General features: G+C 41.7%; 1 protein-coding gene across 3 annotated transcripts in view; it reads right to left on the reverse strand.

Annotated features, from left to right (window-relative positions):
* The window catches only part of EIF2AK4 (eukaryotic translation initiation factor 2 alpha kinase 4), a 97046-nt gene that overhangs the window by 21088 nt on the left and 60366 nt on the right, over positions 1 to 15592 (reverse strand). For 2 of the 3 annotated variants that reach the window (XM_032802561.2, XM_032802563.2), the window contains 10 exons: positions 15093 to 15329; positions 14393 to 14468; positions 12390 to 12511; positions 7391 to 7440; positions 7096 to 7264; positions 6465 to 6581; positions 5648 to 5713; positions 4888 to 5058; positions 4071 to 4205; positions 3883 to 3990 (listed from right to left, as the gene is read on the reverse strand). In XM_032802561.2, coding sequence (XP_032658452.1) covers positions 3883 to 3990; positions 4071 to 4205; positions 4888 to 5058; positions 5648 to 5713; positions 6465 to 6581; positions 7096 to 7264; positions 7391 to 7440; positions 12390 to 12511; positions 14393 to 14468; positions 15093 to 15329 — 1251 coding nt within the window. The remainder of the gene's footprint in view (positions 1 to 3882; positions 3991 to 4070; positions 4206 to 4887; positions 5059 to 5647; positions 5714 to 6464; positions 6582 to 7095; positions 7265 to 7390; positions 7441 to 12389; positions 12512 to 14392; positions 14469 to 15092; positions 15330 to 15592) is intronic. The other variant, XM_032802562.2, reaches the window with a different exon arrangement.

Below are 15592 nucleotides of genomic sequence, written 5' to 3' on the forward strand. Positions count from 1 at the left end.
AGCGCTCGCAGTACGCTGGTGGCACGACTCCAGGGCGTAGCTTCCTTAGAGGCCCTCGATTCCCACGGTCTTAGACTACCTCTGGTCCCCCCTAAAGCAGCAGGGGCGCTGGCGACTTCCTCCTGAAGGTGCACCTCGCAGCTATATCGCCACTTTCCACCAGGCGAGGTGGTCATTCTGTCGATCTTCCTCACGCCAGTGGTCTCTCAGTTCATTAAGGGCCTGGAGCCATCCTATCCCCCCCACACGTGCCCTGCCCCCACTGGGACCTCAACTTAGTCCTAACAGACTGATGTAACCGCCGCTTGTGAGCCACATCCTGCCGAACTTGCTCCTCTGTACCTGTCATGGAAGACAGCTTCCTGGTGGCCCAGTACCTCAGCCAGGCGGCGTCTCTGACTCAGAGCCTCAACGGTGGGACCCAGCCTTATACTGTCTTCCATAAGACAAAGTTGCAGCTGCAACCTCATCCGGCGTTCCTCTCTAAGGTAGTGTCCGCCTTCCATACCAAGCAGGAATCGTTCCTCCCGTCTTCTTCCAAAGCCCCCACTCTTCTCGGCGGGAGCAACAGCTACACACCTTAGATGTGCGTAGAGCGCTTCGCCTTCTATATTGAGAGAATGAAGCCCTTCCGAAAGTCTCTCAGCTGTTTGTGGCGGCTCGCGGAGCGAATGAAACGTCTCCCAGTCTCTCCCAAGGATTTCCTCCTGGGTGACGCCTGCATTGCACGTGCTATGAACCTGGCGCATGTCTGGGACATTCACGCGCATGTCTCCAGAGCTCAAGCTTTCTCAGCTGCTTCCTGGCACAGCGTGCCATACCAAGATATGCCGTGCTGCGCACTGGTCATGCAGTCCACACCTTCACCTCGCACTATGCGTTGGTTCCAGAAATCTAGAGATGATGCAGCCTTTGGTGCAGCGGTGCTTCCATACGCCACATCCTCACTACCGACCCTCCGCTTAGGTAAGGCTTGGAATCACCTAACTGGAATGGATTGAGCAATACAACTCAAAGAAGAAAAGACGGTTACCACCTTTGTAACTGTTTGTTCTTTCGAGATGTTGTTGCTCATATCCATTCCACATCCACCCTCCTCCCCACTGTCGGAGATAAAGCCGGCAAGAAAGGAACTGGGGGTGGCCGGGGTGGCTGGGTATAATGCGGCGCCATGGCGGCGCCATGGCGCCGCCATGGCGCCGCATTATACCCAGCCACCCCGGCCACCCCCAGTTCCTTTCTTGCCGGCTTTATCTCCGACAGTGGGGAGGAGGGTGGATGTGGAATGGATATGAGCAACAACATCTCGAAAGAACAAACAGTTACAAAGGTGGTAACCGTCTTTTCTTCTTTGAGTTGTATTGCTCAATCCATTCCAGTTAGGTGATTCCAAGCCTTACCTAAGCGGAGGGTCGGTAGTGAGGATGTGGCGTATGGAAGCACCGCTGCACCAAAGGCTGCATCATCTCTAGATTTCTGGAACCAACGCATAGTGCGAGGTGAAGGTGTGGACTGCATGACCAGTGCGCAGCACGGCATATCTTGGTATGGCACGCTGTGCCAGGAAGCAGCTGAGAAAGCTTGAGCTCTGGAGACATGCGCGTGAATGTCCCAGACATGCGCCAGGTTCATAGCACGTGCAATGCAGGCGTCACCCAGGAGGAAATCCTTGGGAGAGACTGGGAGACGTTTCATTCGCTCCGCGAGCCGCCACAAACAGCTGAGAGACTTTCGGAAGGGCTTCATTCTCTCAATATAGAAGGCGAAGCGCTCTACGCACATCTAAGGTGTGTAGCTGTTGCTCCCGCCGAGAAGAGTGGGGGCTTTGGAAGAAGACGGGAGGAACGATTCCTGCTTGGTATGGAAGGCGGACACTACCTTAGAGAGGAACGCCGGATGAGGTTGCAGCTGCAACTTTGTCTTATGGAAGACAGTATAAGGCTGGGTCCCACCGTTGAGGCTCTGAGTCAGAGACGCCGCCTGGCTGAGGTACTGGGCCACCAGGAAGCTGTCTTCCATGACAGGTACAGAGGAGCAAGTTCGGCAGGATGTGGCTCACAAGCGGCGGTTACATCAGTCTGTTAGGACTAAGTTGAGGTCCCAGTGGGGGCAGGGCACGTGTGGGGGGGATAGGATGGCTCCAGGCCCTTAATGAACTGAGAGACCACTGGCGTGAGGAAGATCGACAGAATGACCACCTCGCCTGGTGGAAAGTGGCGATATAGCTGCGAGGTGCACCTTCAGGAGGAAGTCGCCAGCGCCCCTGCTGCTTTAGGGGGGACCAGAGGTAGTCTAAGACCGTGGGAATCGAGGGCCTCTAAGGAAGCTACGCCCTGGAGTCGTGCCACCAGCGTACTGCGAGCGCTCACTTCCTGTTCGAGCGGGAGGCGAACAGGTCTACGAGGGGAAACCCCCACCTCTGGAAGATGGAATGTATGACGTCTGGCCGAACTGACCACTCGTGGCAGAGGAAGAACCAGCTCAGCCGATCCGCCAGGGCGTTCCGGACTCCCGGGAGAAAGGAAGCCACTAGGTCCACCTGGTGGGCTACACAGAAGTCCCAGAGTCGAATGGCTTCCTGACACAGGGGAGACGAGCGGCTCCCCCCCGTCTGTTGATGTAGTACATGGCCGTTGTGTTGTCCGTGAACACAGAAACACAACGGCTGCGAACATGCTGCTGGAATGCCTGACAGGCTAGGCGGACGGCTCTCAACTCCCGGACGTTTATATGGAGCGTGAGCTCCTGGGCTGACCAAAGGCCCTGGGTACGCAGGTGACCTAGGTGGGCCTCCCAACTGAGGGATGACGCGTCCGTCGTCAAGGTCAGCGATGGCTGCTGTGGTTGAAATGGTATTCCCGTGCATACCAGGGACAGATTCAGCCACCAGTCGAGGGAGCGGAGGGGGCTCGGAGGAACCGTGACCAGGATGTCCATAGGGTCCCTGCTCAGGCAGAAGACCGAATGGAGCCATGTTTGAAAGGGCCGCATGCGGAGCCTGGCGTACTTGGAGAATAAGAACTACGAGTAGCTAGGGAAGGTGCAGGTCAGCTAAGCCGCACTCCACTGTTCCAACAACCGACACGGGCGGTAAGAAGGAACTGAGGGGTGGCCGGGTCGGCTGGGGTATATATGCGGCGCCATGGCGACGCCACTCCAGGGGGCGCCCAGCCGACCCGCCGAGTGTTGCTAGGGTAAAAGTTTCTCCGACGAACGTGCACGCGGCGCGCACACACCTAACTGGAATGGATATGAGCAATCACTCGAAGAAGAAAAATAAATTAGTGTGCTGCTTTTCATGCAAATTAGGCAGAGATTAGGAGATGGTTCATTATTAAGCATTTTTTTTTAATTAAGCTCTTCAGCAAATCTGACCCTGTTACAGAAAAAGCACTTGCAAAGCCTAAATCAGTGAGTTACCTGGCTTTACCTTCTCCCCATTTAACAATGTTAATGTACCTCCTCACAAAGAAGGATTAAAAATATACACATTCTGCTGCTGAGTGAAATTGTTATGATTTATGTAGAGAAGACCATTTTAAGACAAAAATATGATTTTTTTTTTAAGGGGAAGAACATGACTCTACATATGGGAAAACATATCTTTTCCCCTTTCACAGATATTAATCACTGAATAAATTTCAAAAAGGAAATTTTTATGGCATTAAACAAGCCATGTACTACATTTCAGTTTACCAATTTTTTAAAAATCTGCATAGATAGAAGCAAAGGAAAATGCACCATATCTTGAGGCTTCTGTCTATTTTAGTATGGAATTATTTTGAGACACATCTGAACTTCTTAATATTTCTTGACTATCTATGGCTACATACAGATTACTGAAATGACAGAAATACGAATGAAACAGGAACCGAAACTTACAGAGTCCTCCATACTGGAAACTGCAGCAGTTATTTTATCTATAGCTATACTGACTCCAACAGCAGAAGGAAGAGGTCCTACTGTCTGCGGCCCTCTGAACTGTGGAATCTGAAGAGACAAGAAACAATGCTTTTAATAAGGTATCAAAAAAGTATATGCTTTAAAAAAAAAAAGTTAATTACACACACCAGATGATCATATCTGCCTCCAGCTGCAAGAATTTCAGGCACAGTTCTTTGTCTGCGTTTGATGTATGCTATAAACTGAAAGATGACTCCATTATGCTGTTGCACTTTGTAAACGAGTCCTAAATTTATAGACACCTATAAAACAAAAATGCGTATTATATCCTGACTGAATCTTACACCAGTTCTAGTTACACAATTGTAAAGTATTAAAATGTACACATCAGCAGATCATGAAAACTTAACATGGTTTCTCTGCTTTTGAGGAGATTTAATACTGATCCCTGAAGAGACAGATTCAGCCAAAAAATCCGAGCGAGAAAAGAATGTCTTAAATCTAAAGGATCACAAGGGGACATGAACTACTGAAGATTTGTGTATACGTCCCAAATAGCAAATAAATAGCAAGGCTTTAGAGAAAATGAGCTATTTCAATTGTTACCATCAGTATTTTAGAAACTTTTAAAATTTTCAAAATATAAAATTTTAAAATGTTCAAAGAATCCCTTAGTGCTCTCAGTGATATGTATGTAGAGAAAATTATTTTTCAACCAAGAATGCAACTGAAATAGTTCAATTACACAGATATAAGTATTCTTCAGCTGCAGGTCTCTTACCAATACAGGCCCTACTCTGAGACTGAGGATCTAAAAACAGGCGTCACCAGTAGTGTTTATCATATACAGTACCACAATTTGATGGTGCTTTTTTCTGTTCATCAGACTATCCATGGATTTGTCCCTGGGGAAAGGATTATGAAGACAGAGCAGCTGTAAAGAGCTATAAATCAATGAATTTATAATCCGACTGCTTTACAAACCTGAAGTTTTATACCAAGCTTCTTTAAGAAACCCATGACTTCCTCCAGATCTTTCATGCCGTGCTTTACCAGCTGGGTGACACCAGTTTTTTGTTTTATCATTGCGTTTATCAATGGGCTTAAATCGTTCAACTCTCCCTTCTGCTCAATAAATCTGTACAGTTGACAAAGCTGAAAATATACACAGATACAATACCATACACAAGCTTGAACAGAAGGCATATGAACAACAACATAGCGTTTGGTTTGTTGTGACTAAAGGTTTACCATTTATACTTGTTTTACAGAGCAGACTAATAATTCTGCTTAAGAATCTGGGGGAGGGAGTGGACACATGAGAATTCCTAATCAGGGCATCAAAAAGTTGGACGGTGAGAGATCTATCTCAACCCATTCTCTATATTCATGCACCTAACTGCATAATACTATTTAGTATCCCACACATTTCTCTTTTGGAAATCTCAGTCTACAATATTCCATTTACCCTTTGAACATCTGCATAATCTGAAACACAAACATTAAAAAAGGGAGAAACCAAGAAAATAGTAATGCTGAAAGAGACAAGTTAGACCATTTCCAAAGAGGTATGACAGTAAAGAGATCAATGGCATTTCAGCTGCAAATGCAATGACATCATCTCTATACAATGAGTGTCATATTCTTAGTTGAGGTTTTAATGGGTTTCATAGTAAATAAAGTACTATAGACATAACAATCTATAGGGAAATTCAAATATAATGTGTAATGTTGAACTACTTACGCTGTTTGACGACAGAGAAAGATTACAAAATTTCGCTTCCACTTCCCTTTTTGTTAACTTTTCAGTCTAAAGTACAACAAAAACCATCATTATTTTGTAGCATATTTTTAGAAAATTCACTTTTGAGAGAAAAAGTTTACTAATTGATTGAGATGAGAATTAATAATGCAGCTCCTTGGTTACTCCCCCTAGCCCCTTTGATGTACCCATCTTCAATCAATTACTCTCTGAAATATCACTGTAAACAATGGCAAAATGTTTGCTTGTCTCTCAGTGATTCCATATCTGGTTTGGTCATATTACAGGTAAAAAGTCTATTTAAAATATAGCTTTTGCTTAAAAAAAAATACAAACCGAATTCTAAACAGAAATATTACATGAAGTTAAAAAAAACCTATGGAAGTTCTTTGTTGTGATTTAAACATTCCTCTGCAGTGTTCACAAATGAAACTGACTAGTCCATTTTCTCTGATCAAACTGTGTGAAGTAAAAGCAAAACAAAACAATAAAAATATATCTGAATGCAATGTTTTCAGTTTTAACAATCTAGGATGTTTTTTAGTCATATAGGTAAAGAATTCCCTCCCCTCCCCAATAAATCTGTGTTTTAAGATAACAGTTCTCCTATAAGGAGATAGCAGAAAAAGCTTTAATACAAACTGATCATCTGGAATACTCCACCACTTTTAATATATGGTTAAAATACTCTCTGGTAAATTACCAAAGTGTTATTACTCATATTTAAAGATGGATCTATAATTAACGTGGCACTTTACAGTTATTAAACTGATCTCTGCATGAGTCATTAATATCTTACCATTGCATCATACAGAATGATGTAGACTTGATTGAGTTTCTCTTCTGGTATCCCACAGTGCAAGAGTATAGCTTTCAATAAGGCAGTGTGGTTCAAGTAAATACTATAGTTTCTTTCCTAACAGAGGAAAAAAATATCCTATGGTTTACTGGCATTCCAGTATGTAAAATAGCTTTTCTGTTTCATAAGACTAACTTTGAATCTTCCCATCACCTTAACTCCCTTCTGTGTACTACAGAACTGGCAGGATTTGTGCCATTTTATATTTTTAATGTCAGGATTAAGAGACAAACTCTCACTCACCTAAAAGAAGATAGCTATTATTTCAAACAGTGCTGTAAAAATATTCAATAGTGTACACATTGCAAACAGACTGTTCATTGGAAATTGTACTTGAAAAAACTTTTCATTTACAGTTTATATTATACTCACTCAGTTTGCAAGTTTTATCAAAAGTCAGAACTTGTAAATATTTAGTGTGTTACAAGGTGAGAAGGTCTTTTTCTAGTCATTGTTGCCTACATATTTCTTTATTTACAATTCCCTGTCTAATGAAACAGACTTTTATGGTTAAAAAATCAAAGACAATGAAAAACATCTGTTAGTCAAGGAGGTAAGATGAGGGAACAACCTGTAGTACTGGAAATTCTTGGATGATTTCAGAAATAGCGTAGATTGTTTCTGCAATAGGTAAAAAGCTGTTTCCACTGGAAGTGATGATGTCAAATGCACATTCTAGGAGCTCTTTGGGGTGACAGCGGTCTAACTTCCGAGGTCTGTATACACGCTCTATACAGTATCTACAAAAAACACCAAAGAAGGAATCAACACAATACCTTCAGTGCTGTCATTTATTCTGTCATTTTGTAGAAAGTTACATGTGCAACAAGTGGATGAGGCATAATTCCTCCCAGCCATTTTCTTACCTTTTCAAGTTTGATATATTATTTCTAGCCACAAATCTTGCAAAAGGAATCTGAAAACAAAAAAAATGGTGGTTCAGACAAATATGCATAACTTCATTCTGACTTATGCTGAATTATAAATCATGCAGTTACACCTTTATTCTCCCATCTGTAATAATGTCTCAGAAAATGTGTATTTGTCACAGCTAAATTGTATTAAGCATCTCTGGTGTATCTTTCAGGAAAATGGTGTTCACCCTTTGAGTGAGGGAGAACTCAGTTTCTCAGTTATGCTGATACAGGAGGTATGCATTGCAAAAGGGGGTATGCATCTAGCAAAAAAAGGCATACTAACCACGACTGTTTGTGTGCTGTTAATAAAACCCTATTTCCAGGAACACAGAAGGAGATTATCAGCTGCCATAGTCAGTCAATGCTTCTGTAACCAACACATTTTAGGAAACCACTCATTCCAACAAAGAGCTCAAAACTGTGGAGGCCCTTAGAGTAAGGACAGCATTTCATCTGATTCTTCCTTCTATTACACCAATGGTATCACACTGGTCTAAAAATGGGGTAACAGAGGCAGAATTAGAGATTATAACTAGCACTATTGAAGGATGACAGTAAAAAGTCTTTAGCCTTTATACTTTTAAAAATTAGGGTTGTTGATTAATCACCGTTAACTCACACGATTAACTCAAAAAATTAATCGTGATTAAAAAATTAATCACTATTAATCGCTGTTAAACAACAGAATACCAATTGAAATTTATTACACATTTTTGGATGTTTTTCTACATTTTCAAATATATTAGAATCATAGAATATCAGGGTTAGAAGGGACCTCAGGAGGTCATCTAGTCCAACCCCCTCCTCAAAGCAGGACCACTCCCCAGACAGATTTTTACCGCAGTTCCCTAAATGGCACCCTCAAGGATTGAACTCACAAAGCTGGGTTTAGCAGGCCAATGCTCAAACCACTGAGCTATCCCTCCGTCCAACTTTGATTCATATTACAACAGAATACGAAGTGTACAGTGCTTACTTTATATTATTTTTTATTACAAATATTTGCACTGTAAAAATGCTAAAATAAATCGTATTTTTCAATTCACCTCATACAAGTACTGTGTAGTACAATCCCTTTATTGTGAAAGTGTAATTTACAAATGTAGATTTTTTTTGTTACATAACTGCACTCAAAAACAAAACAATGTAAAACTCTAGAGCTTACTTCTTGTTCAGCCAATCACTAAGACAAAAATGTTTGTTTACATTTACGGGAGATACTGCTGCCTGCTTTTTATTTACAATGTCACCTGAAACTGAGAACAGGTATTTGCATGGCACTTTTGTAGCCAGCATTGCAAGGTATTTACATACAGATATGCTAAACATTCGTATGAGCTTCATGCTTCGGCCACCATTCCAGAGGACTTCCATGCTGATGATGCTCATTAAAAAAATAAAGTGTTAACTAAATTTGTGACTCAACTCCTTGGGGGAGAATTGTAGGTTTCCTGTTCTGTTTAACCTGCATTTTGAATGCAGTTATTTTTTGTACATAATTATAGTGAAAGTTGAACTTACAAATGTAGAAAGAGATTGCACTACAGTACTTGTATTAGGTGAATTGAAAAATACTATTTCTTTTGTTTTTTACAGTGCAAATATTTGTAATAAAAATAAATATAAAGTGAGCACTGTACACTTTGTATTCTGTGTTGTAATTGAAATTAGTATATTTGAAAATGTAGAAAACATCAAACAATTAAATAAATGGTATTCTACTATTGTTTAACAGCACGATTAATCACAATACATTTTTTTAATCGCTTGACAGCCCTACTAAAAATATAAACTGGAAATTTGGTACAAGGTACTTAAATATGCAACTGACAAGCTGCAAATGTGGTTAATAACTAAAGCTAAGATTTTGTCACGATTATTTTTAGTAAAAGTCATGGACAGGTCACAGCAAAAATTCACAGAAGCCTGTGACCTGCCACTGACTTTTACTAAAAATAACCGTGACAAAACGGTGGGTGGGGGTTCTAGCACCCAACGCTGCTGCTGCTCAGGGTGGCTGGAAGCTGCAGGGGCCCCGCTGCCCATGGAGGCCAGAGCTCCAGGACTGGAGGCTGGGAGCTGCAGGGACCACCCGTGGGGCTAGGAGCTGTGGGGCCCCAGCCACAGCTTGGAACTTTGGGGCTGCCCCCTGTGGCTGGCAGCTCCGGGATCCCCTGCCACCTGCAGCAGCTCAGAGCTGCAGGGTCCCCCCGTAGTGTCTGGGAGCTCTGGGTGCCCTCCCCTGCAGCTGGGAGCTCCAAGGCCCTGCCGCAGCTTCAAGCTCCAGGGCTGGCAGCTGCAGCAGCCTCTGCAGCTCAGAGCACTAGGGCCCCCAGCTGACAGGTCCAGCCTTGTGGCTCAGTGGCTGAAACAGAAAGGGCCACAGAGGTCTCTGGAAATCACAGATTCCATGACTTCTGTGACATAATCGCAGCCTTATTAATAACTATAGAGGAGTCAAAGAGAGTACCATAGGTGAAGTAAAAGACCAGCTGTAGTCAAACAGAGCATGTTTTGTTGAACTAAGATGATTAGCCGCCTTGATGTTACGTAGTAGATATTATGGTGAGAAAAATAATGCACATGGATTCTTGGAACTGTCATGCAGCCATGATACACAAAGGCTAATAGCCATGGTATGCAAGACTTGGTGAAAAGTGAATACTTCCAGATGACAAACTATTCAAATAGTCTCAACAAGGAGCTGACCATTCTTGAGTAAAGTTAAGACATATCGCATGAGAGGAAGACAGCCTATAACTGGAAGGTGGGGACTGCACACAGACAATCTTGGGGATTCCACAGAGAAGCCTGTCTTTTCTGCTGTAACCTTCCCAGTCAAGGAGAGAGATTTATTCATAATATCTCACAAGCTACAGGCAAGAGAATCTTGTAATATTCTGTCATTTTAGGTTTAGTGCAGCTTCTTTTCATATCAGTTTCTGTAAAACTACCAACAAAACCTTTTGTTTAAGCCGAACTGAACTGGGTATCTGCTATATCTGGAGCTGTGGCTGAAGAAAACAATCTGTGATTTCACTGGAGGCAGAGAAAGGTGAAGATAACTTTGTTGGCACACCAGTTCATCAGTACAAACTGCAGTCTTTCTCTGAAGCAGTACCACAGACAGGGGCAGCTCCAGGCACCAGTGCACCAAGTGTGTGCCTGGGGCGGCAAGCCACGGGATGCGGTCTGCCAGTCACCGTGAGGGCAGCAGTCAGGCTGCCTTCAGCGGCTTGCCTGCGAGAGGTTCGCTGGTCCTGCGGCTTTGGCAGCAATTCGGCGGCGGGTACGCCGAGGGTGCAGGACCAGCGGACTTCCCGCAGGCATGCCGCCAAATCCACATTACCAGCGGACCTCCTGCAGGCATGCCGCAGAAGGCTGCCTGACTGCTGTGCTTGGGGCGGCAAATACATAGGGCCACCCTTGACCACAAGATGTGCTTCCTGCAACTGAATGCAGTGGGTCTTTTTCCAGCTGACCAGAAGAAAAGGGGTTGTTGCTCTTTTAGGGGACACACTCTGCAACTGGGTTATGGGGGGGAGGGGAAGGAAGGGGAAAATTTACTTGGACAGAGCAGGGAGGAGCAGGAAGTGGTTGGACCAGGTGGGCAACACTGCTCAGAACTGGGGGTAGGTACATCCTGGGCAGTTTTGGAGAAGCCCCCTCTTGCAGCAGTTGAGCTGTGGGGAGGCATCCAAGCTAAATGTTGGTGCCTGTTTGTGGCAGGTGTCCACTGCAGGTACCAATACAGCAGGGACAGAGTTCTCTGATAAATTGGTTTTGGATTTAGGAGAAGGCATCCCCTTAAGGGATGGGGAAGAAGGGTTGGGGTTCAGTACAGCAGGAAGACAACCCCCCTCTTTTCCAGCCCCTTTTCACTCACAGGACAGGAGGGTAGCAGGTTCCCAGAAATGGGCTGGGTCCAGACAGGGAGGGCTGACAGCAGTCCTTCCAAATAGGCAGAAACAATTATGAAAATAATGATGTCCTTCACTGTATTCCCAGATATGTGATGTTTGAATAAATTTGCAGCCTAATTAAACCACATCCATTGCAGGGGTGCTGGATCAATTTGTATAGTGGGGGTGCTGAGAGCCACTGAACCAAACTGTAAATCCTATATATGACGAAAACCACTTCAAGCCTGAGAGTGCAACAGCGCCCCTAGTTCCTATGATCCATTGCCTCCTGTCTTTCTCCTGCTGTGGCCAGGACAATGACAGTTTTTGTGAGTATATAGGAAGGTAAAATTACCAAATAGGCAACATAGGCAGTAGCCACATTAGGGCGATGGCAGTTACACACATAGTGTAGGTAGATTTCTGAAGAGGAAATGATGTGGGATGCTGTTATTCTTGTTGGGTTACAAGTGTGAAGGAAGGGACCTTAAAAAGTGAGTTACATAATCTTTTCCCTCACATGTGCATAAGTAAAAAAACAAATCTACAACACCGTCATCCACTATATTTGTAGTGTAGCATTTTTTCTTAAATTTGTTTTTTTAAGATGTGTTTAAGTGTGGAAAAAGTAGCAATGTTTTTCAGTATTCAGTGTACTTCCACTCTTTGTAGTTCATTTTTGTGACTGATGTGATGTTTACACATGGAGACAAATGCAGGCACAGTTCTGACTGGACACATTCCCTGGACTGTTGGGTGAAATCAATTATGATGCAAAAAGTAAGACAAACTTGCAAAGGTTACTTTTTTCCAGTGGCCATTTTTTCTATCCTATCATTTCTGGAAATGTCATCAACTCAGGGTAGAGGAGAGAGATTGGGAGTCAAGGAAAAAAGAGATAGGCAGGATACAATCAGATGCCTGAGTGTTGGGAGAAAGAAGTAGAAGACTGTGCCTAAAACTTGATTAGTGAATCAAAGACAATAATAGAAACTACAACATTCCCCAGAGCTACTAGCTTAAAGTATAAAGAGTATACTGCTTACCCTGAGATCATAAGGAAGCATCAACAGCATCCCGCTGTGATCCATGAAATATGAAGCTTCATTATGGTCATACAGTTTCTTATTTCTAGGCATTAACAGTGGGGTATGCAGCTTGATAGCTCCTATGCAAAATTGGTAAAACACAATTCGAACAGAGGTCACACCTTCTCTTCAGAAGCCATTAAAAAAAGAAAAAATCAAAACTCCAAGTGTATAAGAATCTAAAGTAAAATTTGTTTATAATCTGTTACCTTTTGAAATAGATTAATTTTGGAGTGTATGAATAAACTGATAGACTTAAGTGTTACCTTTTTTATTTTTTTTCTTGGGGAGTGGGAGGAGAGGCAGAAGAGATGTGTGAGGATAATTACAGAATCTCACAGACTAACTCCATACCCTAAACAGAATTCTGAAATCATCATCAGTTTTACCTCCCTCTTCAACCTCCAGCTTCCACAAAGGCTTACAAAAGGACAGGTAAGAGTCTCATTAAGCTTGTCAATACTATTATATTTGTCAGGTATGGTTGCTGCTAGCAAGGTGAGCTGAGGATCCTTCTTCCCAAGTACTGTAAGGCAGAATCTAGGAATCTCACAGAGTGGCCCAAATGGCAGCACAAAAGTTTGCGGTTCAGTTGCTGGGCTAATGCTGTTAACAACTTTTTTTTTATTTTTTTAAAGTCATCTTTAAAAATGGGTTATCATCAGAAAAAACAATTTTGCAAAATTCCACTTTTCATTGTGTGTTTTTGAAGTTACAGCTACTGCCCTTAATGACTAGAGTAATTTATATTATCTTTTTACTACTGGATGTCCATACAAATACAGGACATCGAGTTGGATTATTTTCTGACTTGCATATAATGAACGTTATTGTCAAGTTCCAATGAAGAATTTTTATTACTTGCTATAATACATGAGTAAGAACAAACCCAGCTTGACCTTAAGATCCCTGGTTTAAATTTGAAGGGCTAGAAGTTAGAAAATCTTTCCAACTGTAAATGAGCAAATTTGATCTGGAAGTCAGAGTCTGTTGCACTTTCCAGATAAATTACCTGTCTTCTAATCAGACCTATATCCTATAAACCTTATAACAATGTAAATAAATCAAAACCTCCTTCCCTCCCTCCTGAAAATATTTGTTTCAACTCTAAAAATACTTCTGAGCACAGAAGTATGTACCCATAAAAATCTGTACATGTTGATTCAGCCACAGCAAGTATAAATATTAGAGATGTTTCCCAAAAACAGAATCTTTTGTGAAAACCTTTAGATTTCTCCTAAATAGTTGGTTTAAGAAAAATTTCAAAAGTACGACACATTGTAAATTAAAAAAAAGGTAGGCCATTTGATTGTTTGGCTTAATGTGTTTTGGTTTCTGATTCTCATTTTCCGGTTGCCACTGATTGGTCAGTTTAGCCATATGATGAGAGATTATCTAGTTTTTCCCCATTTCAAATGTTTAAAAAAAAATTGATTTTTGCTTTCTGGAAATAATTTAATGGAAAATTCAACAACTGATTGTTATAATGTGACTGAAAAGATTTCTAAGTTTTCCAGCATTGTATGGTTCCGCCCCTCTTTCCCCCGATTTCTTTGAACTAGCCTTAGCAAGTTTTATCTATCACTGTCTTACTATGGTCTACATGTTAACCTAAAACAATATTCATACAGCATTCCCTACCCTGAAAAACCTCTGAAGTGTTGGTCATCATAACAAAATCATTTAGTATAAATTCAAAGACAAAAGATTTACATGGACTAAGATTTGAGAGCCTCATCATATTCCATTTATAGTAGATTAATAATTGACATTTCAAACCAGTTGCTCTTATGGAAGCCACAATGAAGGTCGAAGTTCTAAATATGCATCTATCATCTCATGCAACCTTGTGATTAGCTTTTTAATAGTGAAAACATTTCACTGTCTCTCAAATCCATTTAATACCATTTTCTGAGTAAGGAAAAAACAAAAGGAACGGTAACATCTAAACATAAACCTACCATGTCTTCTAAAGATCCGGCTGACAGTCTCACATACATGCTGCTGTATCTTGGCTGCTCGAATGGAAAAACTACCCTGAAAACAACCACCACCCCAAAATAAGGAGCACTTAAGTATATTCCAATACAGAAGACATCAACATATGAATCAAATGACCATAGCAAACTACAATGAGCACTGTATACAATATAATGTCCTTATTCTTTCCACACATAACATTCCCATTATACACTGATTACTAGTTAAAAAGTGCAATGGAAAGAAGGAAACAAAACACATTTAGAACAATCATTTTTAAGTGTTTTAGAATAAGAAGAGAATCTTGACTGCAGCCATTAAACACGATTGTCTGACAGGGTAGAAATGGCTGTTGCCCCAAAACAAAAATATTTTACTGACACTTAGATGTGAGTATCATGACTATTATAATAGCTAAGAGTAAGAAGCAATCATATGCATGCAGGTTTGTGGCCATTTGTTGCTATAGCGAAATTTAGTTTAATTCTTCACTAAGTATGTGAAACTCAAATGGGGAGCAGGATATGAATTAGATTGGAGACATCAGACTAATGTTTTTAAATTATCAGTTTAGAAAGGGACGCTAAGCACTGACGTAAAACATTATGAAGTACAGGTTTTGAGCTGAGTCACACCTACATTTCCTTGGTTGGAGTTATTAAAAATCAATTTAAAACTAACCTTTAGCATGTCGCTGTCATAGGTGTAATCCATTGCCGGAGAGATGCGTTGTGAAAATATCTGACCCATCATAGTCCGGTAAGCTTTCCCATCTACATTTGCTAAAGTATGATGAAGCACTTCATGAAGTTCCGATTCCTCCATCTGGGGTGGCGGGAGACGTTCACTTTTTAACAGCTCCACAGCGGTTGGTCGTTCTGCAGGATTGTGGTCCAACAACCAAGTAATAACTGATCTCTACAAATTAAACCAAAATATATTACTAATTTAACTACTATTAAAAACATCTCATGGGATGAATACCTCAGTAAGCATTATCAGTTACATTATCATGTCAGTAAGATACTCATGTATCGAAAAGCTTAGATATTATTTGAATCTTGTGAGAAAAATTATGGTTTCCTCACTAGTTCTGAATATCTTGAACTGGGATATCAACAGAGTAATAATACTATTTTCCCTAAAAATGTATCCTCCCCCATGGGATGCTGTGTAATAAT

Source organism: Chelonoidis abingdonii, chromosome 4 (genome assembly GCF_003597395.2).
Source record: "Chelonoidis abingdonii isolate Lonesome George chromosome 4, CheloAbing_2.0, whole genome shotgun sequence".
Classification (NCBI taxonomy): domain Eukaryota; kingdom Metazoa; phylum Chordata; order Testudines; family Testudinidae; genus Chelonoidis; species Chelonoidis abingdonii.